Here is a 27,065-nt window from a genome sequence, read left to right on the forward strand (position 1 = left end):
TGCTTTTGCGCAAAAGCATCCATGCCAGTGTAGATGCTCTCTTGCGCAAGAAAGCTCTGATGGCCATTTTAGCCATCGGGCTTTCTTGCGCAAGAAATTCATGTTGCCTGTCTACACTGGCCTCTTGCGCAAGAATAGTTGCGCAAGAGGGCTTATTCCTGAGCGGGAGCATCATAGTTCTTGCACAAGAAGCACTGATTTCACACATTAGAACATCACTGTTCTTGTGCAAGAACTCCCCGCCAGTGTAGATAGGCAACATGTTTTTGCGCAAAAGCGGGTGCTTTTGCGCAAAATCATGCCTATGTAGACACAGCCTATTAGCGCAAGATTATACTTGTTACAGGAAACATTTCACTTTTTTAGATATTTCCTCATACTCTGGTCACTGCTTCAGGGACATAATTCTTCTGGGAATGTAAAAAATTCACACGTTGTCCTCAAGTGTCACATTTTCTAGTTAACTCTGATTCAGCAAATGAAGGGGGCAAAACACCGGTATCCAAACTTCTCAGGATGGTGGTGCACATGTTGACACTAAGGGGAGAGAGAGTTGTTGCAGCTAACCAGTTTGGGACAGTGCAATATGTTATAGGGTGATTTTTATTCTAATGCTACTCACTGTAAGATCTGTAGGATCACAGGGTATCACCTCACTGGTTGGTGTTGAGATACATTAGCCCTTAAAATACATCTGTGTCCAAATTCTGCTCTGGTACATGTGGTGTAGTCAGTAGTCATATTTAAGTGTAACAGAGCAGCATTTGCTCCAAAGAGAACCAGGATTCTTAGTCAAAAATTTCAAAGGTACAAAAGAACCATTTGACACCCAACTCCACATCAAAGTCAAGCGGAGATGAGCACCTCCCCCTCTTTTATGCCTTTCAGAGTCTTTCCTTTAAGTTCCATAGGCAGATCTGTCCATATCCTATCATATGGTCTCTGAGCCTGGAACTCAGGCTGTTCCCTTCCATTACTGCTGAACAGGGACAGCATGCTAGCTAGATCCCAGCTAGACGTGAAGGAACTCACAGGGGATCTTGGTATAAAACAACTGTCATATTATATGCACTTAAGGGCTTACATCTTTAGAAGGACCATATTCAGTTCCATGGGTGCAAACTATGGCAGACGGGAATCCCACTGTGGCTGGGTTTCATTATGCAGCCGTCAGTGTGTCCATTCCTCTCAGTGTGATATGAACGAATACATTCTTATTAATTTTTCTGACCAAAGTAAGTGGCTAATTTGCTTTAAAGGGTGAAAATGAACAGAGGACAATAGTCACTCCCATGTGAATTTGTAATAAAATCTTAGTTTATTAATATTGCCGTGAAAGCATTGTTAGCCAGCAAACTCCATTAACCAGAAAACTTGAACCAGCATTGCTCCCATCCACACCTGCTCCTGACTCCTGCCTGTCTCCCCAGCTGTTGCAGGGCTTCTGACAGCTGGATCTGCTTGCTGACATCATCATCAGGGGCCTCCTCCCTCCTCATCATGCCTTTCACTTCCAGGAGCTGGATCTGCCAGTAAAGGGTGAGGACAGAGCAATAAGCTTTGTTATCCGGCATATTCAATTCACCGGAAACCCTTATTCCCCATGCATGTTGGATAAGAAAGCTTTCACTGTATTAATCTATTTATTTGGATTGTGACCGTGCTTAGATGCCATGGTCTGGACCAGTGTTCCCGCTAAGCTGCTTGGCAGCACAGCTTCTTGGGTGATTAATTAGACATGTACAGAGCTGACTGACTGGGCAGGGCTGATTAATCGCTTGTGAAGCTGTGCTGATGAGCAGCTTAGAGGGAACACTAGTCTGGACCTAATGGTGGTTGATGTTAGAACATAGAACATAAGAACATAAGAACGGCTGTACTGGGTCAGACCAAAGGTCCATCTAGCCCAGTATCCTGTCTGACAGTGGCCAGCACCAGGTGCCCCAGATGGACCGAAGACAATGATCAGCGATTTGTCTCCTGCCATCCCTCTCCAGCCTCTGACAAGCAGAGGCCAAGGACACCATTTTATCCCCTGGTAATAGCCTTTTATGGACCTAACCTCCACGAAATTATCTAGCTTCTCTTTAAACTCTATTATAGTCCTAGCCTTCACAGCCTCCTCTGGCAAGGAGTTCCACAGGTTGACTACATGCTGTGTGAAGAAGAACTTTCTTTTATTAGTTTTAAACCTGCTATCCATTAATTTCATTTGGTGTCCTCTAGTTCTTCTATTTAGGGAACTAATAAATAACTTTTCTTTATCGGCCCTCTCCACACCACTGAATTGATGTTGTATCAATTCAGGATAAAGTTGGTTCTTGGTCCAGAGAGTTTACACCCTAATAATTACTGCATTCACTAAATGAAGTTTTGACTTTGTTTCCTCCCACTGATATTTCAGTACAGCTGTGGGAAAGTGTACTGGACTGAATGGCACCTTGTGCATCATGAAAGAATTTTAAACTAAAGAGATTGGGCCTTGTGTACTGAATGCCAAATCTTTCGTGGTGGTGAAGTGTGAGCTGCCGCTACAGAAAGGATGTGGACCAATTGGAGAGGGTCCAGCGGAGGGCAATGAAAATGATTAGGGGGCTGGAGCACATGACTTATGAGGACAGGCTGAGGGATTTGGGCTTAATTAGTCTGCAGAAGAGAAGAGCGAGGGGGGATTTGATACCAGCCTTCAATGACCGGAAGGGAGATTCCAAAGAGGATGGAGAGAAGCTATTCTCAGAGGTGACAGATGGCAGAACGAGGAGCATTGGTCTCAAGTTACAGTGGGGGAGGTCTAGGTTGGATATTAGGAAAAACTATTTCCCTTGAAGGTTGGTGAAGCACTGGAATGAGTTTCCTAGGGAAGTGGTGGAATCTCCATCCCTAGTGGTTTTTAAGGCCAGGCTTGTCAAAGTCCTGGCTGGGATGATTTAGTTGGGGTTGGTCCTGCTTTGAGTAGGGGGTTGGACCAGATGACCTTCAGTGTCCCTTCTAAACCTAATTGTTTATGGTTCTAAGAGCAGATCTGGACTTTCAGCTGAATTTGCTAGGCTGACCGTTAACAAGATGGTGTTTTTCTGTTTCATAAATGGATCGTGTTTTGGTAGAGTCAATGAGAGAGATTGAACATGACCCTGCTGTCCCATTTCTAGAAAACTACTTGTCAGTATAGAAAGGCACTTCAGACAAGACCTAGATTGTAACAACTATGTCTTTCACTAACATCCCACATGGGAACATTGACTGGGGTGGAGGGACAACCTAATTGTATGAATCTATGTGCCTTGCCCTAAAATGGCTCTGTATAATCCCAAGGAATAGCCCTGAGGCAGATAGCTTTATGCTACCTGTACTGCTGCTTGCTCCTGGTGCTATGTTTACCCCCACCCCGGCACAGTGCCAGCTCTGACGCCATCCAGGATTGGGCATGTTGGTTTGAACAGCTGGAATAAAGGCACGCTGGACATTGATTTAATGGTTTGCAGGTTTATTCATATTAAATTCTTGTTTTACAAAGGACTTCGCAATTTTTTCCCGAAGATTCTCTCCCCCTCTCCCCCATGTGTTATGAAGGTAACATGACCTCCCAACTGAGCTATTGTATTTGTGGATAAAGCTTTGATAGGTCAATGTTTTCAGGATCTGTTCCTGCTTCCTCTGAAAACAGTGACAAAATTCCCATTGACTCTGATGAAAGCAGGATCACTCCCCTGCCAGCAACTAGAATGCTCAATATCCATTCTAAAGGCTGTAGACGTAAGTGACTCCTGGTAGCACTTGGGAGGTGCACCCCCTCCCCCATGCTGTGCCCCTGCCAAAATTAAGTGCTAAATGGGGTGCCCCCTCATGGCCCTCCCTGCTCCCTCTCCCCCTGCAGGCACCAGTCACCTATGGCTGCAGACAAGGTCTTGCTATTTTACCCTATAACAAGAGAACTGTTCATGGTAGGGGAACAATCGGCATATTTATCTCTTTAAATGAATAGTGCTTCAAGATTGCATTGAAAGTCAATATTCCCATCTGCGGTTGTGAGGCTACCCAAAGCCTGCAATAAATCAGCAGGCAGGAACGGAGAGCTCTGTCCTTGAAGAGATGCACAGTGACCTTGCTTATGCTTACTCTGGAGGAATAACCAGGAAAAAACATAGAAACCCAAATAGAGAGCAGCAGTGACTGAAGGCACTGCATGCTGTATGCGAACGTTACCGTATCAAAGGCATTATCTACCCCTCCCCTTGTTAAATAAAATGCAGCTTTTGATGATTGCCTAACTGGATTGCTGCTGCTGTTTTTTTGCAGGGGGCTGAATGAAATCCTCATGATCATTACACACTCGCTCGATAATAGTATACCCCAGTCACGTCTCCCTCCAAGTGCATTTTGCTGGAATCACTGAGCAGAAGCAAAGAAGAGCTGATGACTATGTGCTGCCGAAGCAGGTTGCGGGAGCCCTCTGTTTTCCACTGGCTGCAGTTTTTCTATTTTATTTGCAGCGTCTCCCATCTGGAATATCAAAACGGGACTGAAGTAGATAATTGTTAGCAGCGGGTTTTGGAGAGAGGCTGCAGACTGCCTCTCACCCAGCACAAACTGCTCTGCCTGAGAGCGCTATGAATAGATGATTTTTAGATGTTCCCCACATCAGATGCTCCTGGAAACTTTACAGTGGAAACGAGCGATTGCGCACAGTTCTTTAGTTGACCAAAAGGGGCAAGACGAGGGCAGGAGGACTGAACAATGGGATACGTTGTCCTTGGATTCCTCACAGAAAAGCTAGCAAATGTGCCCTGCTGCCTTCCAGTGAAAGGAGCATGAACGCTCCAATGGACTGAATTCTACCCAACCAAGCTTAAGGAAGCTTTTTCTCAAGGATGGGATACAGTGACCCCTCCTCAAGCAGGGACTTGCTGGGAAACAGAACTTTGTTCTTCATCTTCATCTGCGCCTTTGCTGTGGTCACTTTGCTGCAGCAGATCCTGTATGGGAGAAACTATCTCAAGAGGTAAGGGGGTAGCTGAAGTTCTAGCTCAGCAGACAGAATTGTGGCCACTGGTGCAAACGGGAATCCAGTCGCGCACTAAGAGCATGAATATCCTGGCAAGAAGTGTGGGGGAACGGGTCTGGCCACGGTAGCAATTTTTTGGGCTTATTAACAAAAGCGGCCGCTAGGTAAGAGATGAAGTGTAAGTATTTGAAATGTTCCGTTGGTACAAATCAGTAGTTTTGCTGACTTTGCAGGACCTATGCTGGCTTACACTAGCTGACGATCAGACACAAGGTACCAAAATTTGCCTTGATTGATACCATGTATACTAGGCCACATAGTTCTGTCACTCTACGTGTGCCAGGGCAAAACTGACTGGGAAGAATGAAGTGGGACAGCGCTTTGGTTATAGAAGTTTAATGCTTTTGTGAAATAAATGCAAATGTATTCCCAGAAACATACATGGCTATAGCAGTGTGAGTGGTCGGCATGACAAAAGGCTCAGTTTGTTGGTCCATGACCAGTATTTGTGTTCATTTGGGAGAAGGATAGGGTGACTGAATTGGTGGTGTCTCCCCAAAATCACACCAGTCTTCTGCCTGAAAATGGTGCGTTTCATTTGATGTTTCCTGTTCATGTCACGACAAAACACCAGCTGGGAGTGCCAAGTGTTTATCTGAACCTTGAAGGATCTATTTAAAAATATTTGTGGTGGTTTGATTTATAAAGGGTAATATTCCTACTACACTAATCTAAGCAACCGCGCTTCAATAACATGTGACTGCTACGGGTGTTTTTATATTTTAATTTTAAGAGTAACTGGCAAGAAGAGATTAATGGTTTGCTTCTCCCCTGCCTTGCATCTTCAGTAATCATTTGTATATGCAAAGTGCATTTTAAACATTACCAGATGAGAAATTTCCTCTCACACAGATGCAACAATAACAGAAGGGGCAGGGCAGTGGAAAAATCAAACCCTAAATGTGAGTGAATAATGTAGAAAAATAACCACATTAAAACAAACCGAATTACAGTGAGTCAATGCACCTAAAATTCATCTGCCGAATGTTCTCTTTCAGCTAAACTCTGTCCTGATTTATATGTTGTGTTTCTCTGATTTCAGTGGGGTTGCAAAGGATGCAAGAAAGGTCAAAACTTGACTCAAGTTCTAACTTGCTAAGAGAAACTGCTTCTGTTGTTTTAGTCCGTCCCGCTCTGGTGATTGCTCTCACAAAAACTGAAGCAACAAGATGCCACAAGTTTTGTAAGCATAGGTTAGCACATAGAATCACAGGGTTGGAAGAGACCTCAGGAGGTCATCAAGACCTAACCCCTGCTAGAAGCAAGACCACTCCCAACTAAATCATCCCAGCCAGGGCTTTGTCAAGGTGGGACTTAAAAATCTCTAGGGATGGAGATTCCCCTAGCTCCCTAGATAACCCATTCCAGGGCTTCACCACCCTCCTAGTGAAATACTCATGTTAAGCTTAGCTGAGGCTTCTAGTGGTTTGTTTCTTTGGTTTTTAATAATAGTATTTGTCCCCCCCAATGCCACATTAACATTTTATTTCAGTGTGTGGGAGAAAGTACTCAGGACACCGTATTAAGGTGGGGTGAGGGTCCTCATCTTCCAGTGAAGTCAGGAAACCCAGCACCTGGTGGGATCAAGCCCTTAGCTAGTAGAGGGAAGGATAGTCACTGTGATGTTTGTTACTTCCTCACTGTTCTGCAGTGAATTATGCTTGTGGCCTGGCAGTTGTTTACGCTATTTGGGTAAATGCACCAGACATTGAAAAAATGTAAGTTTTTGGAAGCTGTCTTCTATTCTCAGCCATCAGCGAGTAAATAAAAGTACAGCTCTCCAGTGGTTTGCTCACTGGGCCATTCGCTGGTATCCTTAGCTTAGCTTCTCTCATTACAGTCCTCCTGCACCATGTTCTTCATTGCTCAGGCTTAAAAGTTGGTCCGATCCTTTATATCTTGCGCCTCCTGATAACACTCTTGAGATGGGGGGGTGGGTTAATAATATCTTTATGAGGAGGAAGTGGGATATTTATAGTTGCAGCCCTGCCTGCCAAACTGGAGCTTGAGGACGCTGGCTGAACATGAGGCCAAGTTCCTCACTATGATTCAATATGCTGCTGGCTTTACGACAGCCTGCGCTAGGACTCACTGTGTGCCGCACTAACAGGCCGCCTGTGCTTTTCCCAAGGTAGCAGAAAGAAATTCCCCAGAGTAGTTGGGGAAGCCTAGAGCTTGACCCGAATTACTCTGACTAAGTGTATGATTCTTTCAAGCATAAATATAAACTAGGGCCAGATCGAGTCATCTTGGCGAGAGGCCGGTAGGAATTGGAAGGGGCCTGCCAGGCAGGAAGGGTTTGTAGGGCTGAACTGACGGAGGGTACATCTACACTGCACACTCCCCACAGCAGTGTGTAGAGGAAATATACTGCATCCCCCCCCCCCACTAGGGCTGCCAAGTCTCCTGGTGTTGTCGAAGTCTCCCAGAATTGGGCCCGATGGCTGCAAAAGAATCTGGGGATGTTTTTGGTCGCTAAGTCTGGTGGCGCAGCCAGGCTAAGGCAGGCTTGCCTGTCCCGTCCTGCTCCTTTAGGTGGCTGGCATGTCCCTGCAGCTCCTAGGCCAGTGGTTCGCAACCCTTACCAGATGGGGACCCATTTTGACAATCCAGGAAGACCTGGTGACCCAAAGCAATTCAAAAACAGGATGAGGAGGGAGGGTAGAGCCACCTGGGGAGACACTCGGCCACCCTTTTGAAATGTAATGGCGACCCATATTTGCGACCCATAGGGTGTAAGCATGGTAGCATATACTGAAGGGAGCAGAGGAAGTTAACTCCGCTCCCAGCTGTATGGATCTCCACATGGAGCCTAGCCAGTTCTGTGCTCCACCCATGGTCCTGCTCCCAAAGCCCCTTCCCTGTGGAGCAATGGTAGATAGACTTGGTGAGGGAAGAGGTCACACAACATGGGAGGAACTCAGTGAGAGGTAACCTCTGCTCACAGAGATGCAAGGGATGGTTCAGATTTACGCCAGGAGCCCTCCCTTCTTTTCCTCCCCCCTCTCAAGATGCTGAAATTCTAGTAACATAAACAGGAGGTGGGGGGCAGGAAAACAGGTGCATGGATTAACATCAAGCAGCCAGCTCTGGCAGTCCTTACTTGGGCTGAATTCCCATTGCACACAGTGGAAGTTTTTGCCCAAACAGGAACTGTGAGCTTTGGCTCAGAGATGGTGACAGGAAGGAACAGAGTCCTGGGAGAATGTCAAAGAAGAATGGGACATGATGTGAGCTCTTAGGCCTGATCCAGAGATCCCTGATATATCTACGGAAAAATTCCTGTGGACCTCAACAGGCTCTGGATCAGACCTGCAGACACAAAAACCAGGCATATGCTAAGTAATAGCCCCTTCTTGCCTCCTTTCCCCCCTCCCCATTTCTTACTAAAATATTTGAAGGCCACATCCTGCTCACTGTAATCCCCAAGGTAGTTCCATTAAGGGCAATGGATCTGCTTGCGCCACTAAGGCAAGCAAGGTTCAGCCACGTATCTTACATGATCCTGTTAAAGTCTAACCAAATGTTGGAAAATTTCAAACCAGAAAGGGTCTGGCAGCAGGTCCAGGTGGGAGCGGAGGCTATGAAATCCTAGTAGAAGGGTGATAACGTCAGACTCAATTAGGCTTCTTTAATACTGATCTCTGGGGTAATTATTTTTATTGCAGGGTTTATGTGATATGATTAAAAATGCCCTTCCCTTGAGCGGCTGAAGTAGGTTAAATCCTGGGGATTCTTATCTGTATCCAGAACAACAGCTTGCTCTGTGTTTGTGCTGTTGATTCAACACTGGGCATTGGTATTTCTTTTCATTTTGAGTCTGATTCTCAGCTGAGATCCGGCCCCTTTGTGAGTTCCAAGCAGAGCTCATTAAGAGGCTGGTAGGACCTTCTCCTAGTGTGTGTGGTGAACTCCCCACTCCTGTCAAGATGTCGAAAGGGGCCACCTGTTATCACCCCTCAGCCTGTGGCCAGGCCCAACCAAAGAGTTTGCCGGGACCAAGGCAGCATGTTGTGGTTGGTTGCACCATGTGACCGGGCGGCTTCCAGCCAGGGCAGTGAGTGGGCGGGCACCGGGTAGCGCGGGGTCCTGAAGGTGCAGGGCCCAAGGCAACTGCCTTGCTCGCCTTTCCCTAAAGCTGGGCCTGCCCATGGCATAGATTCCACCAGATGCCAGCCCTCGAATGTCCTGATTTCCTCACTGAGCGGGGCTCAAATGCAGGACCAGATTTGGCCCTCTGAACTGTATGCAGCTAACCAGAATAATGTTTAAAGTTTATTAAAGAACATGAGTGAACAACCATCTGGTGAACAAGTAACAGTCAGTTTTCCCATTCAGAGAGTGTGCACTAAAGGCTTTCTGCATTCTAAGTTCACATAAAATCTCACCTTCATGTAGATACTGGCACCTAGTATTTAAAAAAATCACACTCTTAATGTAAGACTACACCATCATTGACACACCTCTAGTCTCTTGCATCCCAGGACTACAACTCTAACATCAGTTTCCTACCTCTCACGGCACCCACATGAGGAAATTATTATGCACATCTGTGAAATCTGGAAAAGTGAAACCGAGAAATGGATTGACCTGCTTGAACTCAATGAATGTGTCAGATCTCTGTCCACTAGAGAACTTTCCTAGCCAGAAGGGAAATATTTCCTTGGTAAAATGAAATACTGCCAACTAACATCCTACATCACAGGCTCCTTGCAAATTACCTATTGGGATGTGAAACAACGTTCTGCTATGACATTGGAGATTGCAGGAGGGCGCAACAAAGTTTTACATGTTAGTTAGTTTTTCGCTTTAAGTTACGCAGTTCTGTCCCACTGTATTTTTTAAGGCCAAGTATTCCCTAAAAAGTTAGGTTGACTCAGTTGTGCCGTTCAGCAGTGTGAAAAATCCACACGGATGAGTGCAATAGTTAAGTCAACCTAACTCTTAGGCTGTGTCTACACTGGCATCCCTTCCGGAAATGTAGCACATCGCAATTGCAAATTCCGCGGGGGATTTAAATATCCCCCGCGGGATTTGCATTTAACATGGCTGCCGCTTTTTTCCGGCTTGGGGAAAAGCTGGAGAAAAGCGCCAGTCTAGACGTTATTCTCTGGAAAATAAAGCCTTTTCCGGAGGATTTCTTATTCCTACTTGAAAAATAAATTCCATCACTGGAGCTACACTGATTTGTTCTGCAGCTATCATGATTCCATCGTTATCATCATTTCAAACCCCAGATCTTCAGCTGGGACGTAAGCACTTCTCATTCACAGCTCTGTGAAATTACAAAGTGCTTTAGTTTGTAATGAATTAAGTAACATCTGTAAAGTATTTTGTAGATGGAATGCAGTAAGGAAGGGCTAACTACAACGTTCCCTCTAATCTTTTACATCCAACGTACAGATGTTTATTCATCCATGTGCGGAATACATTTCTTTCATTGTGCACCATCACTAGAAACACAAACCTAGTGTGTGTTCTCTGCTAATCGGCTGGGCAGAATTTGGATCTCTCCTGAACAGCTGCACAAATACACAGCTTACAGGGAACACGGGTTAAGTATTACTATTAAGTTTCAAAACAAAGCTGTTTGAGTTATCTGAGCTTAAAGAAAGTATCTGAACAATTTCTGACAGATGAAAAACTTAATTTCTGATGCTCAAACAATTCACTAAGTTGGAGACCTTTTTGAGCAAAGCATGAGAGAAAATACGGTAAGGGGGAAATAATTTTGTGCTTTCAGAGATCTACTTTCTATGAATATCAGCCTAATCAATCGTTATGCATCTTGGGGAAAAAAATACGTTGGGGCAGAAAACAAACACAGGAAACTAGCATAATTATGCTGAAGAATGCTGACATTGTGGGATAATAATACTTTGCCCCTTTTCTAAATTGCTTTGTGAACCTTGTGTGAAAGTTGCTAGATAAGTAAAAAAGTATTATCACAAAAATGGTCTCATTTTACAATCATCCTGTAGCAGTGATTTTATGTGATTGGTTACTAAAAACGGCATCTTTCCTTTTCAAAGTTATAAGTAGCTGTGTATACGGAAGTAGAATATAAGTGAAAACTCCATTTTCATGATAGCCTTGCTGCTGCGGAAGTACTCTATTCTCTGCTGATGGGATGTTAGTTACTTGCTCATTTAAAAATGGTGAAATCCAATTGGTTGGTGAACTCCAGATGGTTACCAATTGGTTACCAAACAATGGATGATTCTACAACTGTGTTCTAAGTGCTCAAATATCACAGTGAAGGGCACAGTCCAAGGAGCAAAGTCGAACAGGGTAGACTATGGCAGGTGGGCTGTGTGGAACTTCCTCAAAAGTCATTTCCTGTGGGCATTCCCCATACCACCTTTTCATTCATGCATTACGTAATGCTTCCTCCTTCATGCACCAACTAAAGAAAGAGGCATCACAAGTCCCTGAATCACATGTTAAAACTCTGCATAAATCTGCACATCTTCACAGCTTCTTTGTCAGGCACAACTTAATTTTTCCTGTGAAAATGTCACAAAGCAAAAAATTCTGCCCCTGCTAACTAGTGGCGTGGTCCAGTGTTTTTTCTGACTCATCAGTCCCTGTTTGCTGTTAAAAAGGAGATAAAAGCAGAAAGACCTCAGTACAGCTGTGCCCGTCTTCGGGTGAAATCCTGCTCCCGTTGGAGTCAGTGGCAAAATTCTCACTGGCTGTACTGGGATGAGGGTCACTCTTCCGAACCTTCTTCTGTTCAGTGTACTGTCCTGATAGGGCTATAAATAAAGTAAATCAACAGCCTATTATCTTACACAGTGCATTGCCTAACTGCATAACCACTCACAGTACCTACCCATGACCTTTAAAGTAATTTCACTTTTGGGTCTTTTTCTTTATACACTGGCAACTACAGCTTTGTTACAGCAGCGCATTTTGATACCTGGAGGCATGCTCAGATCTTCAGCTTATTGAGTAACATAGGGAACAAATGAAAACCAACTTCTTTTCCTTATCATACTCCAGTAGGTCCCTGCTGTGTCTGTTAACTGCTTCTGCTCTTGTTTTCAAAGTCAATCCTGTGTCCACTCAAATGGCTCCTCTTCTGTCCTTTTCTTAATAAATCTGCCAGGCCTTTCCTTCACTTTTGATTTTTTACTTTGTGTAAAATTGAATTGATCAGTGTTTGTTTATTTTTTTTAAATGACAATGAAAATGGGTGCAAAGAATTAAGTGCACCTCTTTCTGGATAGCAGCAGGTTTAATATTGGGGGAACATCAGGACAGAAACAAAGGATCACACAGAGAAAAGTAAAATCAGTTTCATGCAGTGGCAGCTGGGAGCACTAGGCCCTTTTAAATTGCAGGGCCCTGGGGCAGCTGTTCCTTTTGCCCTCCCCCCAATCAGCAGCCTGGATTGCCTTACTTTACCAGACAGCCTCAGGTTTATCCTGGGCCTTGGTCTCATGCTACAGAGTTGGGTGGATGCTTATCTTGACCTCACTCTATAAATACATTAATATTTTGCTCCTGCTGATGTGGCTGGCCCACTCTACTAGGCCCGCTAACGATGAGGGCAAAGAAGGTAGTTGCCCTCTTTGCCTGGAGATTCAAAAGGGCCCTCCTGGCTGCTGCCGCCAGTCCTACAGTACTGGCGGCAAACTGCATTCAGGCCCCTTTAAATCGCCACCGGAGTGCTGCACAGGATGCTCCCACCGCTCCAGGAGACTCTGTGGGCTGGGAGAGGGTGTGGTGCGGTGCGCTCTGAGTGGCTTTGAGGGCTGGCTGCCCCAGCCCTACCCCCGCTGCCCGATGTCCCACCGCTTCTGGGAGCAGGGCCTCTCACCTTGCCTAGGGGCCTGCCAAGCTTGTGGGCCCCCTGGCTCTCCGGATTTAACTTCACCTCCACAAGCCGTGTAGAGTCGCTATCCCAGAATGCCCCACACTGTTCAGTTGGTGCAAGTGTTCCTGGTGAGAATGTATGCTGCTGACACAAGGAGCAAAGCGCACACACACACACACACACACACACACACACATACACGTGATGTAATTACCATGGCAGTCAACTTTAATTTTGTACTGCACTGTAATGGGGCTCACACTGCGCCCCCAGGTATTTGGTTCCTTGGGCCCCCCCTTCAATGAGTCATGGACACTTCAGTTTGTTGCAACACCTACGCTCTTTATTTTTGGTAGGTTTCACCAATTCCCAAATAAATACAGTTTCACGGCTACTTTGTCTACAACAGGCCTGCCCAGCAATAGAGTAGGAAGCTGGCCTGTCTGATTCCCCTCCTCCCTTCTCTGGCTTCCTCCCAGCCTTTGTAGCTCTGGGCTAATGAAGCTGGCAGGTACAGTCAGTTACCAGGCAGGCACACAGCTATTCACCCAGCCTCAATCTGTTCCCCTTCATTGGGGCTGGAGTGGCCGGAACTGACTAAAGGCATCCTGACTAGCACCCTGCCACAGTAGACATGCTCTCAGACTAATTTGTTATTAACAGAAATAACATCTAGCTAGTGTCAGGTATTGTGTTTTCTCAACATAATCAGTATATTCATGTATTGGAGTGGTTTAAAATTCAGGCAAACCTTCAAAACCAAATAGTAGCTTTTGTAGAACTTGGGAAATGTTGGCAACATTTTGTAAAAACTGAAACTGAAGGGCTGTATAAATATGGGAAAATTCTGCCCATTCTTTGTTGTTTGCCTGCAAACCTGGCTGAAGCCAGCTGGAGTTGCAGGCATGTAACTAATGGCAGTCTGGTGCTACTATATTGGAGCTCCCAAGCATTCAAAAACCATTAGCTAAGCCCTCCTAGTATCATGACAGTGGCTTAAAATAATATATATATTTTCAAAAATAGAGAAAAAAATTAAAATGTATATTTTGAGCCTTTAGCTGGAAGTTGTCTCACCGCACTGTGTGTGGACAGGGTCAAAAATCGCTCTTCACCGCACTTGCAAAAGTGCAGGATTCACTGACCCTGTCCTGATCCTTGTGGTTGGACTGCTGTCATTTGGCCCCTCTCCATTCTGCCCTCTTATTACTAGTCCCTCTCTCTCTCCCCTCATCCCTGCCCCCCACAGCCCACCCTACATTCGCTTCATGTTTATATTTGGATGTGTGGGGTTGCCAACAACCCGATAAGTTGTGTGCTTGAGCGGCCACTTAGAAGAGAATCAAATGCTGCCTAGATAATTAACTGAGTTTTTTGTTTCTATTGATGGTGCACATTTGCATCTGTCTCGGTGCACATTAAAACATTATTTTGCACATGGATGGGAAAAAATCCTCTCATGGATGGAAAAGATTAGAGGGAATATATTGGTTGTCAATGTTAACCAGTATTGCCAACTTGTGTAATTTTTTCATGCGTCTCACTGCATTAGGCTTTTTTCCTGAAAGCCTGTTCCTTGCAGGCGAGTGATTATGCAGAAATCTCAGCTTTCACTGAAGGAAAAATATGGAGCTGCTCATTCTCATGGTGGCAGAGAAAAGTTTGAAAACATGGACACTGTGCTCAGATACCAGTTGGCAATGAAAAAGAACCCACATCTATTCTTTTCTTCCGATCTTGAAGCCAGTCTCTTAATTTTGAAAAACTTAAACAATGAATAGTCTAGCAGCACCTTAAAGACTTAACAAAACATGTAGATGTTATCATGCGCTTCTGTGGGCGCAATCCACATCTGTGAAGTGGGTTGTGCCCATAGAAATGCATGATACCATCTACATGTTTTGTTAGTCTTTATGGTGCTGCAAGACTATTTTTTGTGTTTTTTCCAGTTAGACTAACTTGGCTACACCTCTGAAGCTCTTAATTTTGAGGCACTTGTGATTTTCTGAAGGCAGGGAATTGACAATACTGTGGGGGCTTGTAGGCCCAGATCGTAATCGAAATCATTGAAAGTTAGGCACCTAAATTGCTTTGAAGATCTGGGCCACACTGCCCATTGGAGCAGCAATCACTGTGTGACAGGAATATTAGCCTTTCTCACCCTCATGCAGGTCAAGTGACTAGGAACTGGACCTAAAGTTAATGCCCCTGTCACATAACAGAGATCAATAGTCACTCGTCTCCCCCGTTACAGGTACAGATATTCTCCTTGCACAGGCAACTTCCTTTTCTTCTTGACCTGGTTTTATTTTCCTGAATGTCTTTAAACTGTTTTACTTTACTCAGGGATCTGGCCAGTCCTAATCCATGTATAAAGCTTTGTAATTTTTACTTTAATTATGGCTTTATCTTATCCTTGATTGCTTTTTGCATGGCCTTTTTTATTTTCTATTTCGAGGGCACTTATTGCTCAGTAGCCCATAGAACCCTTAGGCATACTGTGGATTTAGCTTCCCATTTCCCCAGCACATCCTTGCCCTCTGCTGCTTGAAACCATTCTAGTCCATTCAGCCTTTCCCTTATGCCTCAGTAATTTTCTACCTTGACATTCACTGTCCTCACACTTTCTCTTTTTAAGTTTCACATTAGCCCAAATTATTCCTTGCAGATAAAACTGTAAAAGTCAGGCCCAGTCTACTCTGCTTGCACACTTGCAAGGCTCAACACATTTTCGTAAGAACAGTGGTGATCATGGCCAGCATTTCTCAGGGCCCACCTGAAAACCTTGGGCAACCAAGTGCTTGGTTTGTCCTGCTGGTGCCAGGAACAGCTCACACCGTCTTCTTTTATGCATGGAGGGTGGGAAAAGAGCCTATCGGTATGGCTCAAATTTCGTAGGAGCAGGGGATTAGGCTGAATTTAAATGGTACCTTTGTTATCCTTTCGAGCAAGTGGAAACCTCTGTGTGAGACCTCCATGCATTTGGGGACTCTGTCAATGCACTACATGGGATTTCCTTGTGGTTCGTACAGTTGTGGTTTGAGAGAACATGTCCCTAATAATTAACCACATATAGAATGGGAAGTGACTGTCTAGGGAGGAGTACTGCAGAAAGGGATCTAGGGGTCATAGTGGACTACAAGTTAAACATGAATCAACAGTGTGACACTGTTGCAAAAAAAGCCAACATGATTCTGGGATGCATTAACCGGAGTGTTGTGAGCAAGACACAAGGAGTAATTCTTCTGCTCTACTTTGCACTGATTAGGCCCCAGTTGGAGTTTTGTGTCCAGTTCTGGGCACCACATTTGAAGGAAGATGTGGAGAAATTGGAGAAGGTCCAGAGAAAAGCAAGAAAAATTATTAAAGGTCTAGAAAACATGACCTATGAGGAAAGACTGAAAGACTTGGGCCTGTTTCATTTAGAAAAGAGAAGACTGAGAAGGGACATGATAGATGTTTTCACATATATAATAAGGGTGTTTCAAGGAGGAGGGAGAAAGATTATTCTCCTTGGCTTCTGATGATAGGACAAGAAGCAATGGGCTTAAGTTGCAGCAAGAGAGGTTTAAGTTGGACATTGGGAAAAACTTCTTGTCAGGATTATTAAACACTGGAATAAAGTGCCTAGGGAGGTGTGAAATCTCCATCACTGGAGCTATTTAAGAGCTGGTTAAAGAGGCATCTGTCAGGGATGATCTAAAACGGTGCTGTTGTGAGGGCAGTGCACTGGATTCGATCTCTCAAGGTCCCTACCAATTATAGTATTCTGTGATTCTCTGATCTTCTAGGAATTAAATTATTTCCAAGCTCCTCTGATAGCTTCCCTTCCCCAACACAAGCACAATGAGAAACTAAGCGAATGTGATACAGGGTATCACACACAACAAAATTGCCCCATATGAAAAGCAAATCTTGATCTTTGCTCACCTCCCAATTCTCTTACCTTGTTGCTGTCTCCATTGTCTCCTGTCTTCACTCTCCATTCTTCATCTTTTACCATTCTATCCTCCCATCTAGCAAAATTCCCTTTCTCTCCCACTTCGTAGACATATAGGCTGTGTCTACACTGGCACCTTTTTCCGGAAATGCTTAAAACGGAACAGTTTTCCGTTCTAAGTATTTCCGGAAAAAGAGCATCTACATTGGCACGATGCTTTTCCAGAAAAGCCCTTTTTCCGGAAAAGCGTCCGTGGCCAATGTAGACGTGCTTTTCCAGAAAAAAGCCCCGATTGTCATTTTCGCGATCAGGGCTTTTTTCCGGAAAACATTACTGGGCTGTCTACACTGGCCCTTTTCCGGAACAGTTTTCCGGAAAAAGGACTTTTGCCCGAGCGGGAGCAGCATAGTTTTTCTGGAAAAGCAGCTGATTTCTTACAGTAGATCGTCAGTGCTTTTCCGGAAATTCAAGGGGCCAGTGTAGACAGCTCGCAGCTTATTCCGGAAAAGCGACTGCTTTTCCGGAATAAGTGGCCCAGTGTAGACACAGCCATCAGGTTGGAAGAGACCTCAGGAGGTCATCAATTCCAACCCATGCTAAAAGCAGGACCAATCTCAGCTAAATCATCCCAGCCAGGGCTTTATTAAGGTGGGACTTAAAAATGTCTAGGGATGGAGATTCTACCACCTCTCTAGGAAACCCATTCCAGTGCTTCCCCACCCTCCTAGTGAAATAGTTTTTCATAATATCCAACCTAGACCTCCCCCACAGTAGCTTGAGACCATTGCTCCTTGTTCTGCCATCCGTCACTACTGTGAACAACCTCTCTCCAGCCTCTTTGGAAACCCCTCTTCAGGAAGTTGAAGTCTGCTGTCAAATCCCCTTTCACTCTTTTCTTCTGTCGACTAAATAAATGCAAATCTGTCACCTCGCCTCCTAAGTCATGTGCTCCAGTCCTCTAATCTATTTTTTGTTGCCTCTGCTGGACTCTCACCAATGAGTCCACATCCCAGAATTGGATGCAGTAATTCACATATGGCTTCACCGATGCCGAATAAGGGGAATAATCACTTCTCTAAATCTGCTTCAATCCACCCCTTCAAGAAAGTCCTTCTCCCTTATTTATTTCCATGGTTTTTTCTTTAACCCTTATCTCCACAGTATTCAAGCAGCCCAGTCATTAATGAGTTTATCCTCACAGCAGCCTTGTGAACTAGGCAGGCATTCTTCTTAATTTACAGATGTGGGACAGAAGTCAGAACGATCAACCACGTGACTTATCTAAGATCACATGGGGAATCTGTTAATGAGCCAGGAATACAAGTTCCACCTTTCAAAGGGCATATTATGAACATTAATGATTGACTCACCAACCCTGCTCCCTGCAGGGTAGATTTTATGATTCCCATTTTAAATTCTTGGAAACTGAGGTACAGAGAGGTTAAGTGACTTTCCTCAGGCTACAAGTGAGTCCATGGCAGAGCTCTCTGGTTTCCATTGTCAGTGTCTGACTACTAGATAATTCTGCCTTGAATAGGGGATAAGATGCATGTAGAAGATAAGCAAGGAGTGAAGGTAAGAATGAAGAGAGTAAAGACAGTGAAAGGGGGTGGGAAGAGAGAGAGAGAGAGAAGGACATTGGAAGAAGTATGAAACATAATGATTTCTCATGCTGTCAGGGGAAGGATTTTCTTCTTTCTTCAGTGTTACCCCTCACCAGATCATGTGTGGGATCAGCTGCTACTAAAACCTCAGCTGAAGCAATAGTTGTTTCTTGTCTGGATTTTTGCAAGGGGCCTTTTGCTAGGCTCCCTACTGTTTCTGACTTCACTCTTGATGGGCCCTCTGGAGTTATGCAGCCGGGTTAATTTTCTGTTTTCCCATTATTTTCACATTACTTCAGTGTTCATTCAACCACACGCTGGCTCATTCCTTGTAGCTACTGATTAACGCCAAAACGTTGCTATTGACATTTGCTGGTCTGAAAACTTCAAGTCTTCTTTGTTTAAGGGAACTGACTTGTGAGTACTTCCTAGTGCAAGTTTGTGAAACTCATTCTGTCGGGAGGATCAAACTCCATAGTTAATTATCGCCTGTGAACTGGCATCTAAATTAGGATCATGCACCCCCCTCAAGCCACAGCCTCTCATATCAAAGAGATTTTTCACAAAAATTAAGGGCAAGATATGGCATTGATGTGGTAACTAAGGTCTTAATTATCATTGTTGTTTGAAATTTTTATTGTCATGTTCAACATCATGCAGTGCGCAAATGTGCTCATTTAAAGGTAAATGGTATTTTATGGTCATAAATCTATCAACTGCAGGCCCTGAAAAGTGTAGACTTATCTTAGGAGGCTGTTTTTGAATAGCTTATTCTCTGTCCCAATGAAGATTTAGGCTCTGTAGTGGTTCAGGGTAGGCCTACAAGCAGTGGGGTTCCTTCCACTCAGAGTCTGTGGGAGATCAGTCCACCTCACTACATATGGGGGTGTCACCTCCTGTGGGGAATTAGTGGCACAGCAAGAAACTACAGCCCGGGCATGTATTCAGGGTCGAGCAGACAAGCAGGTAGGTAGCCCAGGCCTTCAAAGAGGGTGGGGCAGTGGGTCTCTGTCTTGGGGCTGTAGTCAGAATTGAGCAGCAAATAGTTATAAAGTTTGCTGGCCATCAGTCAGTGCAGGGCAACAAAAATTTTGTTTAGACCAAGCAGCAAGGGGTTTAGGCATAGGTGATGTGTGGGGGTGCATTAGGGTCATGTGCACACCATGGAGGAGAAGGAGGAGCAAAGGATTATATCACATCACTCTCAGGCAGCCTCTGGTCATGTCGCCTGGGAAAGAGAGAAGAGACACAGCACTGCTTGAGAGAGAGTTTCCAAGGGCACCGTTTGTGGGAGGGGCCTGAAAGGGTCTGTACTCTCCCCTCTCCCAAAGCCTGAACCCCTGCATTTCATATTTAAGGTCTGCTTATAGCACAGACATTAGCTCCGGAGGCAGCTCTTAACTACAACTTGCTCCTGGGTTTGGGGCAGGAAATTTGTTTATAAACAGAGGGAGGCAGTGTGATTAAGACAGCAAAAGGCTGAGCATTCAAGCAGTTGAGGGTTGCCAAATGGTTTCACCAAAAATACTGGATACACTTCACATTACATCACAATCTACATTACATCTTATTTAGAAAATACCAGACATTTATATTTTCTCAGTTATATTTTCTCAATTCGTTTCCCGAACAGAAAGCTCAAATACTGGACTGACCGGTTCAAAACCGAACACTTGGCAACCTTACAATTGAAGGATCATTAGATGATCATGAGTAAATAGTGGGGTGTTCCAGGGAGCTGCATTTGGACCACTTCTGTTCAACTTACTCAAATGATCCTGGAAAAGGGGTAAATAGTGAGGTGACAAAATTTGCAGATGATAGAAAACTACTCAAAATAGTAAAGTCCCAAAGCTGACTGTAAAGGGTTGCAGAGGTATCTTATAAAACTAGATGACTAGGCAGCACAAGGGCAGAGGGAATTCAGTATTGATTAATACAAAGTAAAGCACATGGAAAAATATAATCCTAACTATACATACAAAAATAATGGGGTCTAAAATAGCTGTTACCACTCGAGTGATCTTAGAGTCATTGTGGATAGTTCCCTGAAAGCATCTTCTAAATGTGCAGTGGCAGTCTAAAAGGCTAACAGAATATTGGGAATCATTAGGAAAGGAATAGATAAGAAGACAGAAAATACCATATTGCCTCACATCTTGAATAATGCATGCCGATCTGGTCTCCCCATCTAAAAAAAAGATATATTGGATTTGGAATTGGCACAGAATAGAAAACAGAAATGATTAGGGGTAGGGAACAGCTTCCATATGAGGAGAGATTAACAAGACTGGGACATTTAAACTAGGAAAAGAAATGACTAAAAGGTGGGGAGATATATTAGAGGTCTAGAAAATCATGAATGGTGTGGAAAAATAGAATAAGGAAATGATATTTGCTCCTTCATTAATATACCACAAGAGGTTCAACCAATGAAATTTATAGGCAGCAGATGTAAAACAACAACAAAAAAAAATATTTCTTCATTGTCAACCTGTGGAACTCTTTGCTAGGGGATGGTGGAAAGGCCCAAATTATAACAGGGTTATGGGTGCAGGTGGGGTGGTAGACTTTTTTTGCCAGTGCTGGCCCTCCGGCCTCACTAGTCCCCTGTTCCACCTCTGTTGGGGGAAGAGGCAGGATAGAGGTGGAGCAAGGGTGGGACAGGGATGGAGAACGGGTGGGGAGAGGCAGAGCTTGGGAGGAGGGAGGTTGTTCCAGACCTTCCCTGGACTGGGGCGGGGGGACCTTGCCAGTGCCCCCTTTGGCATCTTCCTCACAAGTTGCCTCTGGTTTCAGGCATCTTGGCTCTGGCTCATGGCCAATTGCTGGCTCCTTGGCCTCAAAAGGGGAAAACTGCCACCCCAGGGAGTGCAGGCCCACCCACTTCACTGTGTCAGCAGGGATTGGCCACTGGGTCACAACACGCTGACTTCCACAGATGGTGCTGCAGTGAGACTGAGGTCGACTGCTTTTAGACCCCTTCTGACCTCCCCCTTGGGGTGCACTTGGCCCTGCAGAGGCTAGTTCAGATCGCCCAGATAGTAGGCCTGGGGTAGTGGTGGCAACTTCTCCGTGGTCAGGTCGGTGTACAGCTCCAGCGGCTTTGGCCAGTACCCAGCTGCACCGGGGTTGGCAGCAGTCTCCCAGCTGGGGAGCAAATAGGAAGCTTCTCCAGCGGTAAGTATCCCAACTGAGCCTTCAGAATCATCTTTTATATTTCCTGTCCTACCCACTGATTTCTGGTGGGAGGGGTGAGTATGGCCTGGCTCCACCAAAAGGGCTCTGTGAAGGGTTCCTCCCGCTCTGGGTCCGTGGAGGCCAGGCAACCCTGCTTCAGGCCACTATTTCTGCCTTCACTTCCTCTTCATTCCCCACCCTCTTTTCTTGTTTCTTTTCCTCTCTTTGTTTTTCCTTCCTTCCCCCTCCCCCCATTTCATTTCTCCCTTGTTGCACCTTTCAGACCCAGTGACTTATCTTACCTTTTCCCATTCCAGTCACTAAGACAATAAGCAACAAAATCACTAATGCTGATTTGTGAAGTGTTCTTTTGCTCCAGCCCCGGGCCCACCGTGGTTGGGGTCACTTCAGCCCAGCTGGAGCAACCCGTGACTGAGCTGGTGGGGGAAGAGCGCAATCCAGCTCGGTTACGGGGAGGGGGGGGAGGAGGGGAGGGAGAGCCACTCTAGCTCAGCCAGGGCCGCTCTAGCCCATTAAACATAATTATCTGGTTAACTTAACTGGATTTTAGATCCCTATTTCATGGTTATTCAGCATATACTTTTGCACTGGCTAAATATTCCTGTTTTCACTTTGGAAGGTCAACAGGATGTATTCAGCTCGTTAGAGGCTGTTGGTCTTTATTCAAAGTTGTATGTAAACAGTTATTGTTACAGAGGGAATGACATTTTATCATTTCGTAAGGGGTTTTGTATTTATATTTTGGCTGTGGCTGCCATCACCTGTTAGTGTAGGGAAAATATGGTGTCTAGCACACTGGGAATCTGATCCTGACTGTTGCCTTTGGACTGTAGTGCCAAACAAATTAATAATAATCACTGCAACGAGCAGTAAGATAGCTGCATGATGGATACTCTATCGATAATATATTATGAGTATATGAAATAATTAGCAGCATGCTGGCATCAGACCCTTTAAGTACTATATCAGACTCTCTTGGCATAGTAATTCCAACTAGAGCAGCGTGGAAAGCAAAAGCTACATGAAAGTCACATGATTCCCTGCAGCTCAAACTCCATTGTGGGCTAGTGTACACAGTGGATAGATTGGGAAGTGGACAGTGGCCATGCAGATGTGTCCTACAAGAGACTCATAATCAAGGTAGCCGTGTGGAGGCTAGTTGCCAAGCTAACCTGCGAGTAGAACTACTGAAACAATACCTGTTAGTGGGTTCACAAAGTAAACACTTTGTTGCACATAAAGTGAAGCGAGCGGTTGAAGTTGCCAAATGTTTTAAGATCAGGCTTGTGAGCATTTCTTTGAACCCCTCGTGGCTGTTCGGTTCGAACATATTTGTTTCCCTCCTTATTTGCTATTTGCACAGATGGGCTTTTGTTTCCACAGACGTTTGGAGAATGGCTGTTTATAGAATCATAGGAATGGAAAGAACCTCAAGAGCTCATCAAGTCCAATCCTCTGCATTCAAGACAGGAACAAGCACCATCTAGATCATCCCTGACAGATGTTCATCTAACCTGCTCTTAAAAATCTCCAATGATGCAGATTCCACAACCTCCCTAGGCAATTTATCCCAGTGGTTAACTACCCTGACAGGACATTTTTCCTGTTGTCCAACCTGAACCTCATTTATTTCAGTTTAAGCCCATTGCTTCTTGTTTTATCATCAGAGGTTAAGGAGAATAATTTTTCACCCTCCTCCTTATAAAAGCCTCTTAGACACTTGTAAGTTGTTATGATGTTCCCTCTCTGTCTTCTCTTTTCCTGACTAAACAATCCCAGTTCTTTCAGTCTTCCCTCATAGGTCATGTTTTTTAGACCTTTAATTATTTTAGTTGCTCTTCTCTGGATTTTCTCTAATTTCGCCACATCTTTCCTGAAATGTGGTGCCCAGAAATGGACACAATACTCACGTTGAAGCCTAATCAACACGGATTAGCAGCAGAAGAATTACTTCTCGTGTCTTGCTTATAACACTCTTGCTAATACAGTCCAGAATGATGTTTGGATTTTTTGCAACACTGTTACGTTGTTGACTAATATGTAGTTTGTAGCCCACTATGACTCCTCAATCCCTTTCTGCATTATTCCTTCCTAGGCAGTCATTTCCCATTCTGTATGTGTGCAATTCAACTGTCACTAGCTTCTGAACTGGGGAGCGCAGGCTGCAGGACATGCCTGTGGGGCAGCGTTCCCTCTCAGATTTCCCATCCATGAGCCGAGTGAGTTTTGTCTTATGCGCCAATAATGAGGTGATGTGAGTCTGTTTGGATGGGTGCCACTGTGGCACCCATCAGTGGAGCTCCCTCAGAGACTCTCCCAGCGCAGAGACCCTAAGCCCTGCTCCCAGGTAGCACTCCCCACATCATGGGGAGAAGCTGAGAGGTGTCCCCAACCCCCCTTCCCCCTCCGGGGCTGCTCCTTGTGGGAAGGAAGGTGACGCCAATACCCAGGGTTTGCAGGGAGTGAGGTGCTGGGGACGGGGCAGTAATGTGCAGGGGGGAGCCAGCAGAGTGCTTGAGGGAGAGGGGGCTCTGAGAGGGGAAGAGAGGTGCGGGAAAGGGGAAGAGGGATGCAGGGGGCCCCAGCCCCAGGAGAAGCCGCACCACAGCCCAGCTCCAATCCAGGCCTCCGGAGCAGCTGCTACACAGCAGCCCGGTTCCAGCTTCAGCAGTGCCCTCTCCACCACCACCATGTGGCCTGCCCAGGGAGCAGCCAGACAGCCACAATGCAGCCTTGACCACAACTCCAGCTCTGGGGAAGGGCTGGAGCAGACCCCTGGAGCAGCTCCAGACCCCGGTTGGAGCAGCGCCAGCCCCCGCTGCTGCCCTCCAGGTGGTCCCAGCCCTCACAACAGCTGCTGGAGCAGCCCCCTGCCGAGCAGACCAAGCTGCCTGCCACACAGCACCGGCCACTGGAGTAACCCTGTCTGCAGGAGCAGCCCTGGCCCCTGCCAGCAGAGCAGCCCCAATACCTGACCCCACAGACCGAGCAGCCCCCGGCCGCAGCTGCCTGCCCCGAGGTTCCAGCAGCTGGGCAGCCACCATGCAACCCTGGTCATAGCTCCAACCCTAAAAGGCTGGAGCTACGGCCAGGGCCGCATGGTGGTTGTCTCACTGCATCACCAGCACCTTACCTTCCAGGAGGTGGGTGGGCTTCAAATTCTTTGTGCGCACCCGCGCAGGCGCGCACCTCTGTGGGGGACTCGTTCTGTGCTGAGGATACCACTTTGCACCCTGCCCCCACGGCTCCAGCTGGCTGAGGCAGGGTCCAGTTGGAGACAAGCGGCAAACCTCCTTCTCCTTCCTTGCCCCACGTATTGCATCCAGCAGGCCCAGAGAACAACTAGAGTTGTGCCCACTCTTTTCCTGTTGAAGGAAGAAAACCCTTCATTTAAATGTCTCAGGCAGTTCTTCCTTCCTAATTTACTTCCTATGCAGATAACAACTATGAATCACACTGGTAAAAGGACAAAGATGGATCACCCAGTCCATCAAATTGCAACACAACAAAACAAAAACAACAAACTACACCCCCCATTTAAATAAATGCCCGTAAGTCTCTCTCTAAATATATATTATAGAGAGTTTGTGCATCTGTCTGTCTGTGAGTCTGTTTGTCCAAGAACTCCTCCTAAACAGTAAGAGTTAGGACCACCACATTTGCTGTGCCGATTCTACCTTAAAGCAAGGTTGGGGTTTGGTTGTACCAGGAAAATGGGAAGTGCCTGGACTGGGAATATTTTCCAGAATATGGAAAGGGAGAGGGCAGAGAGGAGGGACGCTATACAGCGCAGTGGCCACAGGGGGCAGCGAGTATGGGGAAACAGCTACATTGCAGAGTGACCACTGGGGATAGTTGTACCAGAAGAGGGGCCACCTGGGGTCAGGACTCTGCATATCATCAGACAAGTCAGTGCCCCTCTGCTCCAAAAGTGCTGCCAACCAGCCCCCCTGCCTCTGACCCTCAGGGACCATCCTGGAGCTGGGAAGCACAGTCCCCAGAGCTTTGCCCTACCATGGACAGGCTACAGGTGGGAGGAGGGGGAGAGGATGGCACTGGAGGTCAGGACCAGCCCCTGGAGCACTGCCCCCTCCTGGGCAGGCTGCAGGGCTGCGGGTGCAGCTGGAGACTGGGGCTGTCCATGGAGTGCCTTTCTACCCCTGTGGACAGGCTGTAGGCCAGGGTGTGTGTGGAGTCTTGTCCCCCACTCTCCCTGGGGGTTGGGGCTGACCCCTGAAACCTTCCTCTGCCCCCCGAACCAGCTTCAGGGCAGAAGGAAGGGCAGTCTGGGACCTGCCCCCGGAGCACCTCCTCCAGACCAGCTGCCTCATGGGGGATTTGAGAAAGGATTGCTTTGAACATGGGCAACTATATATGTGTTGCTACATCAAAAGTGGGAAATGCACAAAACCTGTTTATTCTAGTGAAAGACAAAAAATCTCCGAATATTGTCTCCCAATAAACTCTATCTAATGTTTGAATCCCTTTCCGTCTTTTATTAATACAAACTTTTTTCTTCCTTTTTAAAAATTACAATCATATAACTAAAGCATGCACATTTTCCTTTTATTTTCCAACCCCTCTACTCCTGCAAATCCATTAAAGACCCGAGTAATGCTGGGTAAATCTGCCAGTTTCCTGATAAAACAACAGAACAACTTGTTCCTTTGCTGCAACACAGCTCAGCTTCTGCAAGGTCATGCTGGTCAATAACTTTCACCGGGGAAACAGTATGGTCACCCCCAAGTGTTCAAAAATCATGAGTGAGGTGCCCAACAGCATAGGACTGGCTTAAAAATCATCAGTTGTTTTTAAAGTGGTTCTTGGGCTGTGGCTTTTGACTCTTTTGGGAGTTATCAAATCACATTCTCAAGCCTTCCTCCAGAACCACAAGGTCCAGAAACATTTTTAGTTTAAATGGAAACTGAGGTTATCGTGTATGTCCATGGTTCACTAGAGCTGGGGCTTTGTGAAAACTGCCCAATGTCATGATGAGAGTTGGCACCACTAGCTGCTTCTAGGGCTCGTATTTGTTTATAACCCTTCAGTTCTCCAGTCAGAGAATGGGAACAACACCATGTCAGTGTTGCACGCAATCAGATGTCACAAATAATGACACAGAAGGCATTCTCAAGCCTTTCTGCAGCAGAGCCCGCAAATCAGAGGCAACATCTAAATTCCATCCTCGCTAAACCTGTCGCTCCAAACTGCAAACTGAGCCCAGTTTCAAAGCTCTTTGCACATGCAGTCCTGTGGTTTCACATGCCTCCATTTGTCTCTGTACGAAATTACCTACTTGATCCATGTACACTTATTTTGCATGCACTCTCCAGTAGCTTATTTTGGACAATTTGGCCTTTTAATTCCACAGGTTTTGGTTTTGTATTTAGTGAAACCAGGCTGAGCAAAGTGAAAGCTCAAGCCATGACTATTAAC

At 45.7% G+C, this 27,065-nt stretch overlaps 1 protein-coding gene and 1 long non-coding RNA gene across 8 annotated transcripts in view; one reads left to right on the forward strand and one right to left on the reverse strand.

Moving 5' to 3' along the window:
• The window catches only part of ST8SIA5 (ST8 alpha-N-acetyl-neuraminide alpha-2,8-sialyltransferase 5), a 230,207-nt gene that overhangs the window by 29,691 nt on the left and 173,451 nt on the right, over positions 1-27,065 (forward strand). For 5 of the 7 annotated variants that reach the window (XR_016349963.1, XR_016349959.1, XR_016349964.1 and 2 more), the window contains exon 2: positions 4,297-4,999. Coding sequence is in view for 1 of the 7 variants with exons in the window: in XM_075932719.2 (XP_075788834.2) it covers positions 4,869-4,999 (131 nt within the window). In the remaining 6 variants the exon portion in view is untranslated. Of the gene's footprint in view, positions 1-1,430; positions 1,540-4,296; positions 5,000-27,065 lie in introns of all 7 variants that reach the window. The other 2 variants (XR_016349960.1, XR_016349961.1) reach the window with 1 other exon arrangement.
• On the reverse strand, positions 1,389-22,072 carry LOC142829992 (uncharacterized). Its single transcript, XR_012904993.2, has 3 exons — positions 21,911-22,072; positions 20,572-20,619; positions 1,389-1,526 (listed from the first exon to the last, which is right to left on the reverse strand). It is a non-coding gene; the product is annotated as an uncharacterized LOC142829992 (long non-coding RNA).

Source organism: Pelodiscus sinensis, chromosome 6 (genome assembly GCF_052426305.1).
Source record: "Pelodiscus sinensis isolate ZL-2025 chromosome 6, ASM5242630v1, whole genome shotgun sequence".
In the NCBI taxonomy this organism is placed as follows: Eukaryota; Metazoa; Chordata; order Testudines; family Trionychidae; genus Pelodiscus; species Pelodiscus sinensis.